We start from the raw sequence: 23,811 nt of genomic DNA on the forward strand, positions 1-23,811 counted from the left end.
AAGTCAAGGTCAGGAGAAAGCAGGAAGACAATATGAGGACTATTTGGGCTCCCTGAGCGCCAGATGTGTTTTAATAAGACGGCTGCCCTCGTAGCTAATAAGGTCAGCCTCTGGCTCCAGCCAGACGAGCAAACAAGTAGACTCTTGGCAGGAATTCAGCTCCAGCTTGGCACAGCCTCCCTCCCTGCTTCCTGCCTCGCTCTTTCACTCACAAGCTCGGAGAGACTGAAGGAGGCTGACTTTTTCTCTCTCTGTCTGTGTGTGTGTGTGTGTGTGTATGACTCACCCTGTCTCATACACCCGCCTTTTATTAGACACTTCCCTGTTTCTGCAAGGGGAGAGGGGGAACTACTGCCTAAAAACTGGAGCCTTTGAGAACATCTGTGCTTGGCTTGTGCACACCCACACACACAGGCAAGTACTTAAACACACACACCAGCATAAACACATGCTTTGTACCCAGCTCGCCTGCTGTGAACTTCACATCACTGATTGCCTTTTACCACTGAACATGAAAAAAGCCATAGATAGATAAGTTATGAAAAACTAAAATTACAATATCAATAAATTAGATTCGATGCATTGGTGCCAGAAATGACTGACTTGCTCTCCACTGAGAGGGAGAAAGCAGAGGTGAAGAATGAGGAGGAGGAAGATTTAGAGTTGAGAATGAGAATGAGGGCAAAAGAAACTAAGAAAGACAGAGACCAAGAGAGAGAACGAGAAGTCTTGGCAGCTTAGGTGGGGGTTATGTGTACATAGGCTCCTGTCAGATGTTCACTGGGTACAAAAAATAAATAAATAAATAAATCAGTGTCACATTAAGTCCAAACAATGTTTGGCATTTAATCTTGTTTAAATGTCCAGTGTTACTGCTGGGAACAAAAAGATCCAAAAGTAACTGAAACCACTGACCTTTACTAAAATAACTTTCTAATGCTATCAGTACATTTGAAACATGTGGATGCGTGTCACTGAGCAGAACCCAGATGCAAGTGGCGAAGAGTGATTTAGGGAATGTCACAAAGTGTTGGATAATTTAACTTCCAATAAACACAGAGACAAACAAGATCAGTTGTTTACTTAATTCTGTTGACTTTTGTTATTATGTGCACATTACCTGTAGATACACTCACTGTGCTACACACACACTCGGTATCCCCCTGGGTCTCTCTACATAATTCTCTGAGGTCATCCTCTGGCTCACACGCAATTAGACAGACCCTGTGCCTATGGTGCCTGCACTCTTCAAAAATATTTACATCAGGGCTGGGCCACGTAATACCACACACGTGGGAAGTCTCACCCAAGAGAAATGTAGAAAAAAATCAGGATGAAGTCCAAATTTTTTTGACTTTACATTATTTGCAGATACATTTATCAAAAGAAACTTACATCTGGGAAACAGATTGGGACACTTTGACATGCAATGCCAGGAATCAAACCATCAGCCCTATAATTAATAGCTTACCTACTCTTCCATCTACTCTACAGTCACAGGAAACTTGTACAGCAAGTTACTTAACAGAAACTTTACTTTAATTCCAACTAAGTTGGACCATGCACTGTAACAAATTACAGTGAACACATCATTTCTGGCTGGTGTCCTAGATTAGTGGCAAGTCACATAATCACTTTATTGTAATATACATGTATGGATCAAACAATAAAGTATTTCCTTGTGTCCTTTTTACTGCAGACAATTTGGCATGTAGAATATATTCAGTTCTTATGAGCAAAATGTAATAATGAGTTAGCCTCTGACAGTGTTTGCCCACTTGTCTCTGTTTGCTGGACAAAAGGTTGGACAGAAGGCCATCATCCATCACCAGGCTAGAAAAGGTTGATGTTCCAGAAGTTGACCTTCCTGTTTTAATGCTAGCAGAAAGGGAACATTTGCCAAGGTGTAATTCGAGATGACCTCGTCACGGCGAGCTTGAGGTTACGAGGTCAGCAGGTCTTATCATTCAGCAGCAGGCCCTGTTTCTGCTCCACACTGACCCCTGATACTCACCGACTCGCTTTCACACACACACACGTGGACACACACTCAGACAAAAATGTGTGTGTGTTCCCACGCTTGCAGCAGGTCTATGGGGTGATGTATAGCAGCTTGTAAAGCAGAGCTGTCATTCAGTTTTAACAGCCTATCACAGAGATCCAACAGGCCCACAGCCATGCATGCAGACTCTGGCCACTGACCGGCTCAGCAACACTATAAATGCAGCTGCCAAGCACAGGAATACAACAGAGAAAGACTACTTTGATCTACAGTGACAGACACCACACTGATCTACACTGACACATTCAAGATGCTCTAGTACTCAAAACGTTCTCACATGTGTGTGCACAAACATAAGGGCTCACGCTGTCTTTCTCACACAATCAGAAGCTTATACACAACCCTGAGCAACTCTGACACCTGTGGAGCTGTGCGGTGCGGGACCTTGTCCAAAGCCTGCTATCAATCCAAGCCCAAAGACAGATGTTCCATATTGAGTGGAAGTCAAACAGCGTCCGATCACAGCTCGGCCAGCGTCAGTCTGTCTGAGGCTCTGGTTTGCTGTGCTCACTACTCTCCTCAGGCAGACCCACAGGTGGACGACTCACAAAATCCCCATCTGGCCTGGTCCAAATACACAGTATTATACACAGGACAGTGAGGACATGGGGTAAATGAATGCCATTCCCTAAGGATCCACAGTCCACACCGAAACACATGTTTTTGTCTATCATCACTCTGTATTCACTGATTCATAGTGGACTGGATATGAGCAACACTGGACAGGAGATCAAAAACAGCTCAAGGTTATTTTAGTTTTAAAAAAAAACACATGCTGTCTGCTAGGATTACCGACTCTCATAGATCAAGTCAGAAAATTAAATAACAGTACAGACAAATAGGTTTACAAAAGTGTACAATATCTGACTGGAATTACAATTAGAGTTCAAATGTTTTACATGCAATGAGGTTTTAACACAGGTACTACCTTGGTTTAAAAAATACATACATAATGGTTACAAGGCTGTGCTCAGCCATCCTGATGAAACATCAAACACATGAACACAGAACATGTTCATGGAAGAGACGGTTTAATGTTGGACCATCTGCACCAGGATGAGTGTCTGGTGCTGCACAAGAAGTATTTATTTTACTGTTGTTTTTTTTTCAATGACAATTAAAAGAACACCTTTATGAAGGACCCAATTAATTGAAAATATCTTGGTCAAACTGTTGTGACAGGGGCAGCACAGCAGCATGGTGGTTAGTGCTGTCTCCTCACAGGAAGAAGGCTCCAAGTTTGAACCCAGGCCAACCTGGGGCTTTCTATGCAGAGTTTGTATGTTCTCCCTGTGCCTGCGTGGGTTCTACTCCGGCTTCCTCTCACAGTCCAAAGACATGCAGCTTAGGTTGACTGGAGACTCTAAACTGCCCGTAGGAGTGAGTGTGGGTGTGTGTGGTGGTTTTTCTACATGTCAGCCCTGTGATAGGCTGGCGACATGTCCAAGGTGGACCCCGCCTCTCGCCCAGTGTCAGCTGGGACTGGCTCCAGTGCCCTGCGATCCTATTCGAGTATAAGTGGTATAGATAATGGATGGATGGATGGATGGAGTGCTTCTACCATCAGTAGTTATTAAATCCTGCTTACAACCTTGACTTTAATGTATGGCCATATACAACAGTATATACTGTAGAACAGCATATGAAAGCAATAAGTAGATACAAGAACACATGAGGTAATTAGTCTGGACAAAGCACGTCCATGTCAACCAAGTGTAACCTTAACAGATAAATATTCATTAGTGACTGCTAAGTTACCTGACCTGTGACCTGCTCACTTCCTCTCCTCCCAGGGTATCAAGGAGCGGAGCTGTAGCCAGATATAAGCCTAAAAAAGAATTCTTTCTTCTTTACCTGCATCCTCTTTGTGTGCTTTCTGTTTGATATGCAACGTGTCTGCATTTGAAGTGGTTTTCAAAAAGATGTGCATACAGTAGCAGAGAGGGGATGTCACACAGAAAGGTCCCCCCAAACACCACACGAATAATAAGTGTTGATTGCAGTAGTTTTCAATTCATGAACTGGGCTTGCTGCTGTTACAACAGGAACCAGAACGAAGGTGGTCTGGTTGTTTGTTCTTATTAAAAGTATACATGACTATCATCCAAAAAAACTAAAGCTATTGTTTCTTTCTCTTTCTTGTCAGTTTAACAGTCAGTCATACAGTGTCACTGTATGAGATGGGTATTATATTATCGCTTAAAATAAACATTTGTTCCTTGCTGTTACAGGTCGGCTGCCAACATGTTCAAAACATTTAATTTTTCATCAAATGTTCAAACCTAGTGCTAATTACAGGCTTTGCTATCAAATAACCTCCCTCCTCCCACCCCACAGGGTTCATTGCTGGTAGACTACGTATATCCTTTTGTTGTCGTTGGAGGAAACATATCATTTGGACATCTTTAAAACATTTAAGACTACAACATCAGCCACCTAATTAGTGAAAATGAATACTCAGCTGACAGGTGGTACTTACTGCTATTACTGTTGTTTCCTGACATCTCCACCTGCTCCTGATGATGGTTTTAGAGTAAAAATCAAAGCTGGAAACTGTAGTTTTCTGAAATGACTTCGATCTTATGTGATTCAGTTACTGTATAACAATGATCAGTTTCCTGCCCTCTTTCATAGTTGAGCACTGTTCACCACAGATGTAAAAGTATGAAACCACCATAATACACACAAGCTGATCTGGAAGCAGGTGTTCTGTAAGCCTCCAGGAACTCACACATGCCAGTCTTATCTTTAACAAACCCTGACAGGCTTACACAACAGAGATAACATTCAGCTGCGTGTCTGAACCGAGGACACAACACACAGTGGGAATGACTTATGTTGCTTTAAAGGAAATAAGGATCAGTGCCAAAGCACAATGTTCCTGACAGCCTCCACAATTAGTACACATATTATTCATACATACTTTACATACACTCACACAAGGATGCCCTCTCCTTCCATAGTTTATGTATAGATTTAGTTCCTCCATGGCTGAAGTCTATAATAGTGGACTTCTTCATTTTCTCTTATATGTAGTATTACTGACTATCAGCTAGGAGACAGGTTGAGAAAGAAACAGAGAACCTACAGCAGAAACAGCATGCAAGTGATTAAAAAAAGCACAACAGTGAGAGAAAAAGAACTGACAGATATAGAAAACTATAGGGTGTAAAACACTGCACCACAGAGTGGAGTAAAGAAATATTAAAACCATGAAATGAAAATGTTTCTTCCCAATTAAATCACAAAAACATAGAACTATTTCACCATAGACACATGCATCTATATACACACCTCTAGTTTGTGACGGACTGGTAATGTTTATAGACTATAGAGGTCTGGGAACAGGTATTCAGATGTTCATATGGCCATTTCTTAGGATACTGGATGAATGTCAGAAACGGCACGTGATGCTGCCTAAAAGTGTTTAGTGAACTCAATTAAAAGGCCAGACGAGGAAGTGTTGAACAAAACCGTCTCTTTAATAAAAGAACTAAAACTAAACAAAATCATACAAGACAAGGTGAAACACAAAACTCACGGTTGGTATCAGTCCCAGGTCAGAGCCAGCAAACACATACATCCAGGGGAATCCAAAGTTCATTGTCCAAAAGTGAAAGTCCGATAATCATACACCGTGGCAGTCCGTAACAAGAGGGCGAGGCAGAATAGAATAGTCCAAGGTAACAGTCCGAGATCAAAAACACAAAATACCAAAACCGAAGAAAAATGCTGGAAAGTCAGAGCTGGGATCTAGAACAATCTGGCAGCGTCCTGGTGGGAGGACGCGGCCTAAATAGAGGTGTAAACAATAACGAAACAGGTGAAACCAATGTGAGTGATGAAGAACATAAAAAGACCGAAACTAAGGTGAAACAAAAACAGGAAGTAACGTCAAAATAAAAGCCGGACAGGAAGCAGCGGAACCGAATCATGACAGATGAATACATTACAGAGAGGTCTGCCAACTACACCAGGAAGGGACTAGAAAGACTTGCATCGAATTTTGTGGTCAGTTAAGTATAAAAACTAAAATATATCACATTAAACTGCTGATTTCACGTTCAAGGAGCTAGTTGTAATATTTTGGCCCGTGGACTATTCTCCCCGAGTGTTTCCCAACCTGTTGTACAGGCTGAACCCTGCTCGCTGCCTTATCCCCTGGAAAGTCTTTACCTACTAATGTTGTACTCACCTGTAGACTGCCATCTTGCCTGTTCCGTTTATTGTGTTGAAGTCCACCATCTTTCTTGTACTGTGTATAAATTGTTAAGGTCTACCATCTGACCATCTGAATAGTCTGACTGTTTGAACAACTTTGTTGACTGTATACAAGTTGTGTTCTCACTCCACGTGCTTTTGTGTTCTGATTTGCTCCTGAGTCCATTATGTGAAAACATTATACTGCCTGACTATATATTGTCAAAACCTTCCCCCACCTTGCAGTCTCAGGCATCAGTCTCAGAAAAACGTCTGCTTTGATGTCTGCTGCTTCATCCGATTTAGACACACTGACCCTGAATTTTTGTTGCTGAACTGTGTGTTTAGAAGAGGACTAAACACAGAGGAGGCAAAGACACGGAACAGACCAGACAAAAAGCAAGGTTGATGTGTGGAGAGGGAGGTCAAGAGTTATCACCTGGGTGAGGCAAAGTGATGTGGCAGGACTTGTCATCACCTTTGCAGACAGAGGCCAAGGGCTTGAGTCAGAGCGACAGAGGAAAAGGCAGCGCACAAACATTAAAACACAAATGGACTCTATTCCATCTGCTATGTGTGCACATTGCAAACTTGTGTATGGTTGTGCATGTGCTTCTGTGTTAGTGTTTACTCTGCAGAGATCCATTTCTTTTCCAAAGTGGAGAGGCAAAGTGTTGGTCATCTGGTTGTGTTCAGAAGACCCCACTGGAATGAATGCCTCCTCAGTATTTAATGCCACCTCCTGAGGTGTGAGATCATGTCTGCATCAAGAATGCTGCCAACAGAACGGAGGAGCATGCACAAACTAGTGTGTGTATGTGTGAGAAGCAGATGGGAGGAAAGAAAGAAATTAGAGAGGGGTAAAAAGAGAGTAGCGACAGAAAGTCTGCAAGAGCATGTGTGTGTGTGTCTCTGGCAGTGTGTTGGAGTGAAGAGGCTGTGAGGGGGTTAGGGGGAGGCAGAAGGGAGAGCAGTGTGGTTAGGCATCCAGAGTCAGTGAACATTTTTCTGGCAGGCCCCGTCTATGCTCCTGGCTGCTTGCCGGGCTCTGAAGCAAACTTAAACAAACTCCTGTTGCAGCCATCTGCTGGGCCCACGGGATAAATCACAGCACTGCTCCGCTCTGTACTGCTCAGCCACACCACTATCAGGTTACTGTGTTAGCAGCCTCACACACACACGCACGCACATGCTCACTCTTAGGCATGCAGGAACACATTACAGTCTCCCTCTCATCCACACACACACACAAACACACCAAGTTACGCGTCAGCCTGGAGCCAGTGCCTGCCATGAGGCTCACACCACCAGGAGAGGCCAACAACATGTGGCCTCGCTAATACCACAGGGAGAGAGTAAGACGAGGGGGGAGAAGACAGAGGAAGAGAGAAGAGGGGGAAGGGGGGGCTGCAGAAAAATAAAGAGGATGACTGAGGTGATGGGGGACAAGCAAGAAAAGGAGAGGGAGAGACAGAAGACAGAGCTGGGAGAAGAGGAAAGAAGGGAGAGAGAAGAAGACCTCTGACACCTAACTCGAGCCAAGTGCTAATTTTACAGCCCCCCGTAGAAAAGAAGAACATAAAAACATCTGAAATCCCTCTGCCTCTGTTGACTTTCATAACAATGTAAGCATTGAAGGAAACACTATCCTTTAACATTTTGTTCCTGTCTTCATAATGTTCACGGTAAAGGGCCTTCTAACATAGTGCTTGTCCAATACCATATATTATGGGTCTGGTTAAAACATTCTGTCTCTATAACCTTGCCAACAGATCTACCAGTACAGTCAGTAACATTGTAGCTGTGCCCCAAGGAGTTTGAAGATCATTAAAAAGTGATGCTGTGGGCTTACCACTTTGACTATTTAACTGGGGCCTTGAGGATGTGCTCCACACATTAACCGTGACTAGCACATCAGTCCACATCACACACAACTCTTAAGGATGTGGGAAATGCCACTGACCAAGTTGGCAGGTGGCATGATGCTAGCAGGATGCTAGCATCACAGCTCTGGATTAGGTCAGGCATGCATTCAATATGTCATCGACATAACCAGCAATGGTAAGCCGCCACATGAAAACTATATTAAAAACATTTCCACAGTGCAAATGGCCTACTTGAAAGGGATAGCGGACAAAAAGTAACAAATAAATAATGACAGGCCTTTGGGAGGAATCAGTGGCATCTCTGTCGCACAGATGGAGAAACTGTATCAGTTTATTTCTGACTCATTGGATGGTCATGTCAGTGTAGAAGACTCTCTCTCATGGAAACTATTCACAAAGTGCCAGCAGTTCCAAATTATGGCCTGTGAGAGCATCACTGTTGAAGTCTGCACCACCTGGCTAACATTTAGGTCTCTCTCCGTTCTTTGTTTCCATGATGCTCTAGATTCCTACCAAGTCACAGAAACTGGATCGCAACCCAAACTAAGGCTTTAGCAAGGGCAAATGTTAAACTCTAACATGCCATTTACACAGAGTATCCCCTTAGAGACAACTGCTGCAGAGTATATTACAGCAATGCACGTCATAAGCCACTCCACAGTGGCTCTACTTTTAGCACACAGTGTAGAGGCCACATAAACTAAATGTGTTATAGCTATTGTATAGTCTCTGAACTGCATTCTTCCAGAGGTATCACATGGGTCCAAAACACACTCTGTCTCCTTTTGCCCAGCTGTCCTAGAGCTGGCAAGGCAAGATGAATATGTGAGAGACCAGGTGGTTGGATGGCATGTGTAGGGGCGATGGTGGAGGGCATTGGGGCCAGGAGCTGGTAGGAGAAGGGAATCATACCAAGGAGGGAATGTCTTCTTCAGCCAAAATAAGCTCCAGGAAGATCACCAGTAATGCTAATCATTATCTCTCCTCTGGTTGGCTGAGAGAGGGAGGGTAACACTATCTAGCAGCTGACCGGTTGGAGCCAGTAGTTGTCTGTGTGCTCAGTGTAGGGCAAGAGAGTGTGTAGTAGGTTCAGTCACTACAGGGGGCTATTTTAGCTCCAGCTGACATCTCCAGTTGTTCTGACAACAAGGTGAGAGGGAATCTTATCTCTTGTCACCCAATTAGAAGCATCAGCAGAAAAGGGAGCAAACAGGAGGACGAGGAGGAGGATGCAAGAGCAAAGAGAATCAAAGTGGAAAATGGAAGAAAGAGCCGAAGTATAAAGAATCACATCCACACAGACTTTCAGCAACACCCAGGATGTCTAAACGAGCAAGACTAATAAGTAGCACTTAAAAGCAATGAAAAATATCAGTTGTATGTCAGTTATATGGTGAATGTCTGGCGAGGAAATAGGTTTGCTATTAGCTACTGTGCTGCTACACACTCCAGCTGTGTCCAGGTGCAGAACCACACACTCAGCCCTACTCAGATACACAGCTGCGACACAATCCAGCTGCATTTGCCAGTGCAAGAGCAAACACCTGCCAGTGCTCCCAACCACCTGGCAGACACACATCTGCACAAGCACACACATTTACATGCACTCACAGCTGTTAAAGATAATTAAGATTACACATGCGTGTGTGTAATTAGAAGTCTGCAAATGTATGCATCTATACGTGACTGTGGATGAATATATGTTATGACCAAAGGGCCGCTGGCAGAGAGAGCTGAGCTATAGTTACATTATACTGTACTCTGTCCTCTATAATTACCACAGTCAAACAAGGTTTACTACAGTAAAACCCAGACTTTAGGGCAGTACAGCACGACAGCAGCACCACTCTTCCACATTGGTGTCATGCCAGACTCCAGTGTGGCAACACAACATAATTTACTTCAAAGCTGATGTACAGTACAGAAAATATACATGGCATACACATATACCTACAAAGTAAGAAAAGATTTTCTGATCATGTAGTAAGTTAGGGCAGTGTCCTCAAGACATAAAAAATGCTAAAATTATGCAGGAGAGATGGCTTCAAAAACTGCACACACCCTCAAATTATCTTGCTAATTACTAAATTACATTATCCAAATAACCTTTACACAAAGTATCAATACCTGTTGTTAATGTCAATTCTTCTAATGTGCATCATGTTGGCAAAGTTTCAAATTAAAATGTTACTGATTTACCATTCCACTGCTATAACACAGTCAGACTCGTTGTTTTTCCAAGTTGAAAACACTGCTGCAGAGAGCCTCAGATGGTGTTTTTTGTCATTTTCATCAGGATAAGTGGTATAGATAATGGCAGGATAGATGGAGACTATCGAAAGGCCAAAAAGACCAATATAAGTAGAACATTCAAAGAAAAGCTGCTACATACTGTGAAGTCCACTCAGGACTATGGTGCAGTTCTCACAGGAGCCCAGTTAGTTTACAGGCTCATTGCACACTCATATTTTGCTGCCACATGGGCACCCACAAAAACATTTTAGAAAACAATTCACAGCAGGATCGAGAGTTTAGGTGGTTTAGAGGGACACTGCCATCTATGTTTCCTTTTCATCCCAAACAACCGAATTTAGACAATAATTTTTTTACAAGGGCAAGATTTCTGGGCACAGTTAGTCATACACTGTGAAAGATTTCTGTTTCACTGACATTAAATAAAGATTTTTCTGACTTATTTCCATGTTATTACCCATTAAATGTGGTGGCCCAGGTGAAACATTTACTCCTGCCATCCACTGGCTTATTGCAGCATCAGCTGATAGAAGATGTTTATACTGTAATCAAGAGAAGATCTTCAGTCAGTCAGAAGGACTCACTGGCATGCGCCATTATGAATCATTTCACTTTATAATACAATTCAAAGTCAAAGTGTACCCCCCGTGAGCCAGAGGTCACAGTGGGGAAAATTCCAGAAAGTAAGGCTAAGTCTCAGGCCTCAAGACAGGTGTTTTCAATTACATTTGACTGATTAGGTCTCTTCTCAGGTTACAGCTGGGTGGAGATATGCTGAGAGGTTGCTGAGGTCACCAAACTCCCTACACTAATGGGGATCATAAATAGACAACTTGTCCCACCCTAAGGCACAACAGAACTGACAGAAAAGAGGTGTCAATCAGGCACATTCTATACTTGCTTCACAGTCTTGAAAGGAAGTCTATTAAGCAAAATCAAGTGAAAACTCCTGTGGTGGTGCACTGTGGGTGTGTAGGAGTCCGAATCTCTGATGAGAATTGTGTACCAATTGTCCTCCAGTGCAGGCAGAGGTTCTAAGTGTTACTATGGTGTGTTGCTGTTGTGAAAAGCAACCAGTACAAACAAGAACAAGAGAATGAAAGAGGTGAAATTTGTATATCTACTGTATCTCTCCCACGCAGCTGCATTAGGCACAAAACATGGTCTGCACTTCAATACAGAAATGACACAGATAAGCTTGTAACAATCTGGTGCACTGCTCTGAAGGCCACATTTAAGTCTCATGTGAAAAACTGCACTGCATTCATTTCGATGAGGAAACACAAAAGGAACCATCAAAAAGTTGAACTTGCTCAACTTTCACCTCAATGGAACATCATCTGGCAAAGTACAAAATACATGACAAGGGCAGATTGTAGGCTATGCCCACATAATACTGAAGTGAATTTTTGAAGTCAAAACAAATGTGTCAGACTCTTATAACAGGTTGCTTCCCTCCAATATGACCTTTGCTGACCCTACCCCAGAGTGCTGAGCCTGCTAGATATGCCCTCTCTGCTTGGCTCTGCAGGGTTAAAAGGTCAGTATGCCTTCATCTGTCAGCTATAAACTAGCTTGGAAGTCTGGCATGACAAGGTTTTACTCTCAAAAAAGGAGAAACCAACCAAAAACACCAGTGCCATGCTCTTATTCTGTCACAGTTACAGAATAACAAGCTACAAATACCACACTGCCATTCAGTGACATTCCTTTTTGTACCAACACAGGATATGAGGAAACTTGTGACACTGCTGACTCTTTTCTTCTCCACCGTTTCCTCTTGTCAGTCTGTTATGATCCTATTTGACATATGTCATCCATCCATTTGGATTGCCACCCTTGAACACAATGAGCACAAGAAAACCTATGCCTTTTGGGTTAGCATTTAATCACATATATATTTGAGGAGATGACAAATAAGCTGCATAGGGCTATCTTTCCTGTTCATCTCCTGACGTTTCCCCAGTTGTATTGCAATTTAAATAACACATTCTCACCTGATTGCCAGTGATTTCAGTCTCTGCCAGAACACTGCTGTCTGTCTGTCAAACTACACAAAAACTGCTGATTACAGTTTGCTGACAATTTACCCCAGTGGCCAACTACATTACTGTAAGAAAAAAATCCCCTGCAGTCAAAAAAGCATTTTCCCCACAGACCACCATTATGGCTAAAACAAATGTCTCTCTTGACAGGACAAATCAAATTGAATAAACAAAGTCATATTCTGTTATTCTCTGTTTAATGACCTTTGAAAACATATGAAGTAGGCAGCACAGCACACAGTAGATGGGAGAGGGAGAACCTTTGGGGAGATGCACTGCATGAGTAACTTTCACTGCAATCAAAAGACATAATACTGGAGTCCTATAGTGAGTTCCCTTAATACAGCCACCACAGATATGCACACTCTATGTACTTTAATGTCAGGACGTTGATATGGACAGTAGATATGGTTTGGACAACTAAAACCCCATATTTAAAGCCACAGTATATAACTTAAGGTAGCAATAGTATGATGACACTCTGCTTCGCCCAGCGCTCCCTCTCCCTGCTCCACTATGCTCTACTGTGATCTGCTACACTCCGCCATGCTCTGCCCAGCTCGTCAGATACTCGTTGTTGTGAAATTACAGTAAATGAGAAGGCAAATAAATTTACTGATCAAGCAGAAATAATTGAAAATCTCTGATTGGTTAGAGAGGTCAATCCTGCTCAAAACCTTTTAGAAGCTAATATCTCTGCACTGCCGCCAGCGCTGTTCAACGAGACTGGGTCACAGGAAGCTTCAACAGCACTTCCCCACATTAAGACAAGTTTTGGAGCAGATTTCTACAACAAAAAACATTTGGAAAACCTAACCTTAATATTATAATGTATGAGGGTCAGGATATGGTGTATCCAACACTAGCAAGGACACACACAGTACCACACAAAAGGCCAGAGGTACAGTATAGAGATAAGGGACAGGCCATATTGTGGTGTCCCTAAAACTAGTACTGTAGGAGACGTGTATATAGGTGAGTCTTTGCAACGTTGAGATGCAAAAGGGAAGACAAAGAATGAAACACTGGAACACCATTGTCCCATGTGCTCCATGAAGGACCTGATTTCTCCATTCAGCAAGAATGCAGCACTTGAGGGAAGTTTGCGGGAAGAAGGTGATTAAAGCTTTAAATGCTAAATCAAAACCCACCTCCAGCAGCTTTGATACTAAGCCCCTCAAATACCAGAGGATTCCCTGTGAAATGCCGGTCTGTCTGTCTGACTCCACTGCTGGGAGCAGAGAGAAACACAGCTGCAAGAACTTTTCACAGGACACGCAATATGAATGGCTTTGACTAAACTCACACTCATACACACAAGCATGCAGAAGGGCAGCTCACATCCGTATGTTAATTCCACACCACCTCACATGCCTGACATTTATACAATCTTAATAGAATCTCATTTCTGAGTAAAACAGATTCAGCTGTAATATTTCCTTTTATGATGAACTGATCTGAGGGGAACTCCTTTTACTTCTGTTTTCCTCTGGCTGCAATTTAAAATCCCATTAATCCCCGAACCTTGTCTCAGCCTCCCACTATTCTGTCTTCCTCTTTTACTTCTTCCAATAATTCACTCTTCCTTTTCAACTTCACAATCACATTTGTGTGTAAAGTGGAATTTCGCCCTCACTCCTTTCACTACACTATAAATCTTCCTTGGCGACACTGTCAAGAACGCCGGCATGTTTTTCTTGTCACAGCAAATGCCTCCTTTACAGAACTGTGGGCTGTGCAGTGATCTGCATCTTTTACACCAAACACACATGAATACACAGTATGCACACACACACAAAAGGAGCACACAAAAAAACTACAGAACACGCAATGCTAACACATACACACAGCAACTGAGAGCTCAGTCAGAGAACTACCTCTGCTACTTTTACAGGTCAACAATAATCATCCACTCAAAACAGTCACTCAGCAGACCACCATACAAATATAAACATCCATGTGTGGATCCAGACACGCACACCATATACCTATGTATACATATAAGTGTGTATATGTAAGAGAGGCTTGCTATGTTTGTGTGTACAATTCCACAGTATTTATCTATGTTATGTTTGAGTAATGATTAACGTATTTGCAGTTTTGTGTCCTTGTACAAGCAGAAGACATAGTGAGACTAAGTGGGTTTAGTTTTAAGCTTCACTCCCAATCCTTACAGCAACAAATGTGTGCAATGCTGGTTTCTATTAATCAGCTTAACCAGCATGTAACTTTGATATCAGCTGTTTACAGTCCTTTTTGTTTTTGCTTTGCCAATAATTTTCTATCTACTTTTATCACTTTTTTACTTTAACACTTTTTAAAGTGACAAAAGTGAGAAATACGTTGTAAATATGTTCACCCTCTTTTCAACTCAAAACACACAGTACGTACATGCCCAAAGGAGAAGTGTGCTCTTATTGTTTTTCCTGGCGATGAAGCAGTCACTTCCTAACGTGATTCCAATAGAAGGATGGGAGACAGAATCCATCCTGTTTAAGTGCAAAAAGGCACCGTAAAGTTCAGATCAAGCTAATATGACTCTTACAGCAGCCTGAAGTAGTCAAAACAAAAATGTATTGTTAGTGTTTTATTACAAAATTCCCTCTTGTCCCCCAGACACACACACAGTTTATCACTGCTGAGCTACAGGAAAGGGATAGTGAAACAAGAGAGAATTTGTGCCACATCTCATTAAGCTGAAATAGGAGTTAAACAATCTTTATAACAATGCAACTTCATGCCAGCAACAATTTCAGTGAATAAACCACAAATCAACGAATATCTTTTTCACCAAGAGTGCAAGTGAGAGCTCTGCTGACCAGCAGCCCCTCCCCAGATGTTGGTCTGTACTTACAGACTTGTCTAAGGTCATGTCCAACGTGCTAATTAAACACACTGCAACAGAACAGAGAACATGATAACTGCTCATCACTTGTGCTTGTGCGCATGTGTGTTACATTTGACAGCTACCAGAGTGTCCTGTGGCAGATCTCATTTCATGAGTTAATTCATATTTTGCCAAGCATCATCCACCGTTTTCATACATGCACAATAATGTTTACACATGTCTATGTAGAATATAGACAGTCACCAGCCAACGGAAATTGTCATAAATGTATTAATCCAATAATATGTTCATTATTGAGGTCATAGTTAAAGCTTGTGTTATTGAAATTGTTTCTCTTCATAGTCATGACAAAGTCCTGCATGTTATTGTTGTAATACATGATTGTGATGGGTAGAGATGCTTTCACTGGTGGTCCAGATGGGCTGACCCGGGCAGCAGTACATCTACACACTTCCTATGAGGAGAGATCAATCCATCATCGTTCTCTTTCTTGCTTTTTTTTGTCACCAAATTTTTGTTCCTTTCTGCCCTTCTCTCAACAACACACATAATAGTAAAATAGCTTTCCTGCTGTTAAAAAGCTGGTGGTTGAACCCTGCTTTCCACCACTAACAGAGGGTGCAAGTTGGTGGGGGCAGGGTTATATGGAGGATGAGTGCAGGGCAAATCAAGATGACAGGACTACATAATATTTAGAGGTGTCTCTATATTTCTGTCCTCCTGAGCTACATCTATGAGAGGGTCACAAAATTAAGTATCGCACTGAATTGCATACAATTTACAGATGTACTTAATAAAGGGGCCAGTGAGCATATGAGAGGATAGAAATTGTAGAGGAGAAGTTGTAAATACTGTAGAGAATACAGAGGACAGGCTACTGTGTGTGAGCATGTTGATCTTTGTACATCCCCCTCCACATGCAGCGGAAACTGATGGCCACTCCCTCATAGCAACCCAAACCCCAGTGATGACAGACCCTCTCGAGCATGTATAACATGACACTAAAGGACAAAGCACCTGTTCCCCAGCAGCTCTATCACGCCTCCCCTTCACCACAGAAACACTCACTGGCACTTTCTCAACCATGAGGTCACTGACTGTGCCACCTGCAACGCTCCCAGTCCAAAATGATCACCCGAAACCATGTCTGCTCCACCACCCGTCTCGTCCCACCCACCCTGTGATGCCTCGACCTTGGCAGGCAGAAAAGCTGGTTCCATAATTATACTCTATATCAGGAGTCTCCCCACACATGTGATTGCTATGAGCTCATCTGAGAACATAGCTCAGGAAAGTCATAAAGATTTAAGCTAGGAGATAACAGTAAGAGTGACAGAGTTACTTCAAACACTTCTTGAAGGGACAGAGAGAAGAGGACAGTTCCAGACAGCTGGTATGAATGTGTGACCCACTGTGGTTGCTGAGTGTGAAAGGCATCCACAGATGTTCTTCACATGTCCTGTATGGCTGGACAGCCAGTGTCTGTTTGCACGAGAGTGCGGTTCGCAGAGCCGGCTGGCTGGCTGTCTAAATGCTTCATAGCTCTCTGTTAACTCACTGTCATCTTGATTTGCCCTGCACTCATCCTCCATATAACCCTGCCCCCACCAACTTGCACCCTCTGTTAGTGGTGGAAAGCAGGGTTCAACCACCAGCTTTTTAACAGCAGGAAAGCTATTTTACTATTATGTGTGTTGTTGAGAGAAGGGCAGAAAGGAACAAAAATTTGGTGACAGAAAAAAGCAAGAAAGAGAACGATGATGGATTGATCTCTCCTCATAGGAAGTGTGTAGATGTACTGCTGCCCGGGTCAGCCCATCTGGACCACCAGTGAAAGCATCTCTACCCATCACAATCATGTATTACAACAATAACATGCAGGACTTTGTCATGACTATGAAGAGAAACAATCTCAATAACACATCACATAATTTTTGCAATATACACAGAATCTATGGCTAAATACACATCACTGCCAAAGTAATTACCTGTACTCACACTTAATATCTGTCAGTCCTGGATTAACTTGTGTGCGACAGACCTCTGTTGTTGTTCAAAAACAACTAAAAGCAAATCAGGGAAACACACCGGTGCACTGGGTGACATTCTTTCATAATCAAACACCAGGCCTGACTATGTTGGCCCAAACGCTCTGTCTGGCCATAATTTCCTGAAGTTAGCACAAGTGTGCGACAGACCTCTGTTGTTGTTCAAAAACAACTAAAAGCAAATCAGGGAAACACACCGGTGCACTGGGCGACATTCTTTCATAATCAAACACCAGGCCTGACTATGTTGGCCCAAACGCTCTGTCTGGCCATAATTTCCTGAAGTTAGCACAAGTCAGAGTCAATTGTGCATGTGCAAGACTGTGTGTGAGCGCTCAGTTTTGTTTACATTGTGCTAGCCCTTCACACTCAGGTCTGGGGTTTGCCAATGAAGAAATATGTCACCCAGTGCAGCAGTGTTGCGTTTTTAATCCTTTTTGAACAACAACAGAGATGAACAAGCTGATCCAGGACTGACACACCGATCACATTAACAGTCTCTGTATGGACAGTGTTGAAAATACAGTTAATATAGACAATGACCAGCTTTATACTTCAACATCTGTTAAATCCTTAACAGAATGATGAATACTTTTGGCCCAGATGTGATAATATATTACTGCCATTAACGTTAGGATACCTTGAATATTTCAGGAGTGTACTGAACAGTCTGAGCATCTATGAACAGTAATTCAGTGGGACTCTCTGTCATCTTGAGTAATTCACACTAAATCCTGGGAATAATTAGAATCAAACATATGGAGGTAGAACAGATTTACAGTGTGTTGGTCTTTTTTTAAGTTTACTTTTTTATTAGACTTGGCTGTCAAATTTAATTTAATGAGGACATAATGCTGAGGTTACTGTTTTACATAAAAAGACTGACACGTTTAAACAATCAGTTGAAATTCCTGCATGCTTTTAAGGGACTGTTAAAAGGATATGTTAACAGCTGGTGTTTTTAGAAGAAATGAGGTCTATTTTCCAAGTAAAAGAGGTCTAATTAGCAAGGTAAGCATTATCTGAAGCAATATGTTATAGAGCTGTTTTAAACCAAACTACCATGAAAATACAATACCCTCAACATGTTCAGACCAAAACTGTTTAGTAAAGGGGAGACACACTCAGTCATGCTTCCTCAAATAAACACAATCAAACACATGCACAGCAAGCACAGCCTTCAGTTCCTCAAAGGTTTCCTCTGGTGTTTATAGAAGTACATTTTGATGAAAATGTTTGTCTTATTATTCATCATCTCCCGCATCCCCTCTCCCCCCATACACAAGCACACATTACTGTTTGAAATCTAACATCTACTCTCCTGCAAAAAAATTGTATACAGTATTACATCACACGCTAAGCAATTTAAATATTAATGCATTTAACCAAAACACAGTAAAACTGTTACAAGCACAAAATGCGCTGCGTTTCAATTATCACTCTGCTGCGTTTGTTTATCACAGCAACCCCACTATGCAAAATGTCAAAATCATGTGACTCAGAGGTCATATCAGGGCAAACACAGTCTGCTCTGCTCTGTGGGAATGCAGACAGATGACTGTCATTTTAACAAGGCTTAAGAATTCATTGAGTAAAATATAAAAGCACAAGGAAAAAAGAAGCATATCACTATGTTTTGTCCTGTCAGGCAGTTTGCTTCAGTCTTACCTTAAGTCTAGACTGTGGCGAGGCTGATTCTGGTTCTTTCTTCTCCCCATCTGAGGTTCCATGTCCCAGCCTATCCCTGTCCTGCTGCATGCTTTGTCCCACCTGCATCATGGCCTTACATTCCACACATGAGCCAATCACCAGCCTCCTCCCATCATCCACCAGGAGTGTGCATGTGCTGCGAGGTGCATACAGGAACACAGGTAGCCTGGCCACAATAACAGCACACAGCCTACCTTGCCTGCGCTGCTCCTGCCTGCAGAAGAAACACACAAAAGCCTCACAACTGTACTGCCGGGCCCAGGGGGAGCTGGGCGGCTGGGGGTTGGCGCTGGATAAGCTAGAGGTAGAAGGAATGGATGGACCCATGCCCTTGCTTTCATGCTGGGCCCACTGGGCATGCAGGTCATGATAGCAGAGGTTACAAGCTGACACCAGGCCTGTGGCGTCGACTGGTTTGGCACGGGGTGCAGGAGGGTGGACGGTTAGGAAGGGGAAGAAAGGCTCCCTCTCCCCACAGCGCCCAGGTGGGTTGACATGCAGCTGGTACTCTTCACCTGCACACAGCTCAGCTCCACACAGGTAACACACTGCCACTGAGCTGCCAGGGCGAGCGGCAACACCTATCTGGGAATGAGCTGGTCCAAAACCCTCAATCGCCATAGCAGCATGGTACCTGACCAGGAAGGAGCTGACAGAGGTGATGAGGTCTTCACTCAAGCTGAGTCGATATGCTTCCCAAATGTCCTCCAGGATAAAATGGCACTGTGGGCAGCAGCGCACACGGCCATTCTTCACACCCTGGGAGTTAGGTGGGCAAGGCAACATTTTGATGAAGGGAAAATACATCACACCACGGGATTTGCCAACACCAGCCTGTACATATGCTTCTCTCATATCTCCTCCACGTTTCTGACCACAGAGGAAACAGGCATCTTGGGAAGCCTTGGTCTCAGGTGTGCAGTCCATGGGATCTGGGGGGTTTCCCTCTTGGGGAGGATGGAGAGCACTGGTGTCTTGGTTGATGGGGATTACATAAAGGCGCTGGAGGACAGGCACATCTGCCAGCTGGAACCTCTGCCACTGTTGCAAGAGGGAGGCTGATTGGCAATGCACCACGGGGAGGGGAGTGAAGCCACAGGAAGGGAAAGAAGGGCTCACCCTGTGCCCTCTCCTGTTTCTGAACGCTGACTTTAAAACGGCCATCATGTCTGAGCACAGCGGCACAGATATAGCACACACACTCTTCTGAACTGGAATCAGCTGAATGGTGCGATTGGCCACCCTTTCTTGCTGAAAGATCTCTGGCAGCTCTAAGCTGAGTTGTTGGGCCTGTTTTGCTGTCATACATATCCCTGTCATCATCACTTGTAATGTTAATCTCATCTTCATCGGAGTTGTCAGAGTTATGCTCCCTGGGAACAGCTATACTACATTTAGTGGTGACAGCAGCGGTGCCAAAAGATGACAGCGCAGCCTTGCGGGGATCCTCGCCTCTTCCGAGGTACAGCAGCGGTGGATGTCTGGACGGAGCGCATCTGCTGTCGACAACACGCTGGATCTGAGGCGGCTCCACAAGTCTGACATTCCCCTCCTCCAGCCATCGCCTGTTGCGCATAATGACCCCGTTATCTTGCACAGGTGTGTCAGAGAGAGGACTGTCATAGCACTGCTGGGGGAACCTCTCCTGGGATTTTGACAGTGATTTTGATGACTGACAGATATTATTCATAATTTTAGCACCACGCCTCGCTGGCAGAATACTGTCCACTTTTGGCGATCCATAAACCCCCACCGGGTGGCGGATTGCCCGCGGTGAATCTGGGCTGTTTTTAACACTGATGACATTGTTTTTCCTGCTACTGTCTCTTGGCGATTTGCCAGATGTTTTCAGACAATTGTCTTTTCCCAAACCGACTCTGTCGCCTAAATCCATCTCCGGGTCTGATATGTTCTCGTTTTCTGAAAAAGATGAGAAATCCGACTCTGCACATCCGTCGTAATTCTGGCTGCTGACACTGATTCTCCTCTCCAGGTCATAAGAGATGTTCCACTCCTGTGGAATCCTCCGAGAGTCGCACTGGTAGGGCCGTTTCAGCCAGTACATGCGCTTCTCAGTGGGCGTCCTGCTCCGCTCGAATGAGTTCCACTGCTCCGTCAGAAAGCAGTGGCACACGGCGCACACCAGCGCATGTCCGTCCGGGCTCACTTCACATGCACCCGGGGCTGGCTCCTGATTTTGTAGAAAAGGGAAAAAAGGAACCCTCTCTTTTTGGTATGTTACTTGCAATCTTAATTCCTTCCCTAGTGTAACTCCACTGCCACATATAAAACACTGAACAAGTCCCCCTAATCCATTCCGATCAGTCCTGGAATTGTGACCGGGCAATGGGCTGTCCTCACCGGGCATTACTGCAGCCATGAGACGGTGTTTCCGAGATAAAGGTGCCAGTTCCGTGTCACGGGGGATGTTCATTGTTTTTAAACACCCACGACAAGGCTACATGTCAACTGTTAAGTCATGCTGATGGTACAGATTTTTCGGCAGGTCAGGAAATCATGCAATCAATTTTATTCCAAGTTACTCACTGAATGATAAGATAGACGATAGTCCATTGAAACGGCAGCGGCGTGCAGCGAAGACAGCAAACCGGCAGCAACTTATCTTTCATGGACAGGATGAAATTCACTCAAAACATCCACAAAGCAACACAGAAGTCCTTGCTATCTGATTGTAGTCCTCGTGTTTGCACTGGAAATCCACAGGAATATGACAGGAGAACTTGGGATCACGGATCGCCTTTCCAGCGAACTTTCCTGCCTGCGCTCTGCAAACTTTGGCTGCTAATTCGCTCGCACTGTACACAGCGCCATCCCCAATTCATGGGACCCGCTTCGACACCCCAAAAGCCACCTCCACTCCCCTGCCAGCTGCCAGCCCCCAGTAATAATTTTGTAGAGATTACGGGCGCACTCTGCAGTTGCTCGCAGTAGGCTACTGACCATGCACAGGATATCCACAGTTGTCATCGGTTTTCTTTCACGGATGCACGAAGGAGGAACACATGGTCCCATAGCGCGTCTTCAACTGCTTCCAGTAGATTTCTGGCATTTTTCTCAGTGTAAAATATCAATTATTCTCACTGAAGACTAACTAAATGTTCCACTCTGAATATCATATATCAGATTAAAAATTCATAAATAGCATTTAGGACCAGAAATAATTGTAATAAACACCTTTTTGGGCAACTAAGAAAATCATTGCAGTGTGGCATACAGTATTTTATGGCAAACATAATAATGCTAACATGTCATTATATTCCAGGTACATCACAAGTTGCAGGATTTGGACATGATAGAAAAGAGAAACCAGGGTTGAAAATATCTCAACTGGGATAATGTTTACCAGAGGGCATGTGGGGGGGAGGCTCTGAAACAAGTCAGCTCTGGTCACATAACACCAAAAGTAGCCTGTTGCCACTATAATAAATTGTATTTGTTTGAGACAAATGCTGCCCATCACCAGAAACAAGCAGTTACTGGTGGCAGCATCATGATGTGAGGATGCTCCTCCTCAGCAGGCCCTAGAAGGTTCATAGCACAATGAATGTTGTAACTTCTGAAAAATCTTGGCAAAAATCCCTCTGCAATTGCATGACAACTGTGACTGGGAGATATTATTTTCCAGCAAGACAACAAGACAACAACCCCAAACATACAGTAAAGCCAAAATCGCTCCCCACTTTTATAGAGTTTAAACGGTTTATCTATCTATCTATCTATCTATCTATCTATCTATCTATCATGACAACATGCAACAACAGCCCCTTAAAAGAGAGCTGTAAAGAAAAACACGGATGCACAACAGCACACTAAATATCCTCCACACTGTGCACACATAAACACAATATTTACAACCCCCACAGCCATCCAGCTCACATCGCTAAACACCACTATCTCACACAAAAAGGAGACAACAAGTTGAGAAATCAAACCTCAAACACTCATGTCAGTAACACACATACAACAGTTATGTAAACACTGATGTCAGAGAGTCAGGAACTACCTCCTATTCATCACTGCTGAAATTAAGTTTCCTCTTCAGTTCTCCAACAGGAATATAAGGATTTTAATGATTCTCTTGAGCCTCTCTGTACAGTACCTCCTTGCCCACCCACGATCTGTTTTTTCTCGTCAGCATGGCGACTAAGAAAGTTCACAGAACCTGAGTGATGTTGACCTGTTTCTATTGACAATTCCCACAGAGAGGGAAAGAAGAGGGGGTGCAGAGAAGCATAATCACTCAGACTAGAGACACACTATAGGCACGGTATAACATTACTGCATATCAGGAGGGATGTCTTAAGATATTGTTATTATGGGATATCCTATTCATGAATTCACAAATTAATTTGTTGTCAGTGCATACCTCAGTTATCCTGTCTTCACTTAACCTAACAGAGTGAAACACTAATGATGGGTTGTCTGCATAGATTTACAACACTGCCTTGTAGTGTCCAATCTTGATATTGCATCATCTGGGAAATTCCCCTATGCAGACAGTCAGGTTGAGGTTTGTGCAGGCAAATTACAGCTGAACAGAACAAGGACTAGAGTCAGGTCAGGTGAACAGAGAGAGTAAAAAAAAATGTGTTTCTCTAATTTTGTGAAATACTGAATACTTTTATATCTTAAGGCCTGTAAAACGCCATCAAATTAAACTGAGAAATAGAGGAGGAGGAGCTGCTCACATCTTATTGTGTGTGTGTGTGTGTGTGTGTGTGTATGCTGTGATATCTGC

General features: G+C 43.3%; 1 protein-coding gene across 1 annotated transcript in view; it reads right to left on the reverse strand.

Moving 5' to 3' along the window:
* Positions 1–20,114, reverse strand: part of gse1b (Gse1 coiled-coil protein b) — a 160,893-nt gene extending 140,779 nt beyond the window's left edge. The window contains exon 1 of the mRNA XM_020608525.1: positions 19,011–20,114. Coding sequence (XP_020464181.1) covers positions 19,011–19,979 — 969 coding nt within the window. The 5' untranslated portion in view covers positions 19,980–20,114. The remainder of the gene's footprint in view (positions 1–19,010) is intronic.
* Between the last annotated feature and the right edge of the window lie 3,697 nt (positions 20,115–23,811).

The sequence above is a fragment of the Monopterus albus genome, unplaced genomic scaffold (genome assembly GCF_001952655.1).
Source record: "Monopterus albus unplaced genomic scaffold, M_albus_1.0 scaffold4.1, whole genome shotgun sequence".
Taxonomy (NCBI): Eukaryota; Metazoa; Chordata; class Actinopteri; order Synbranchiformes; family Synbranchidae; genus Monopterus; species Monopterus albus.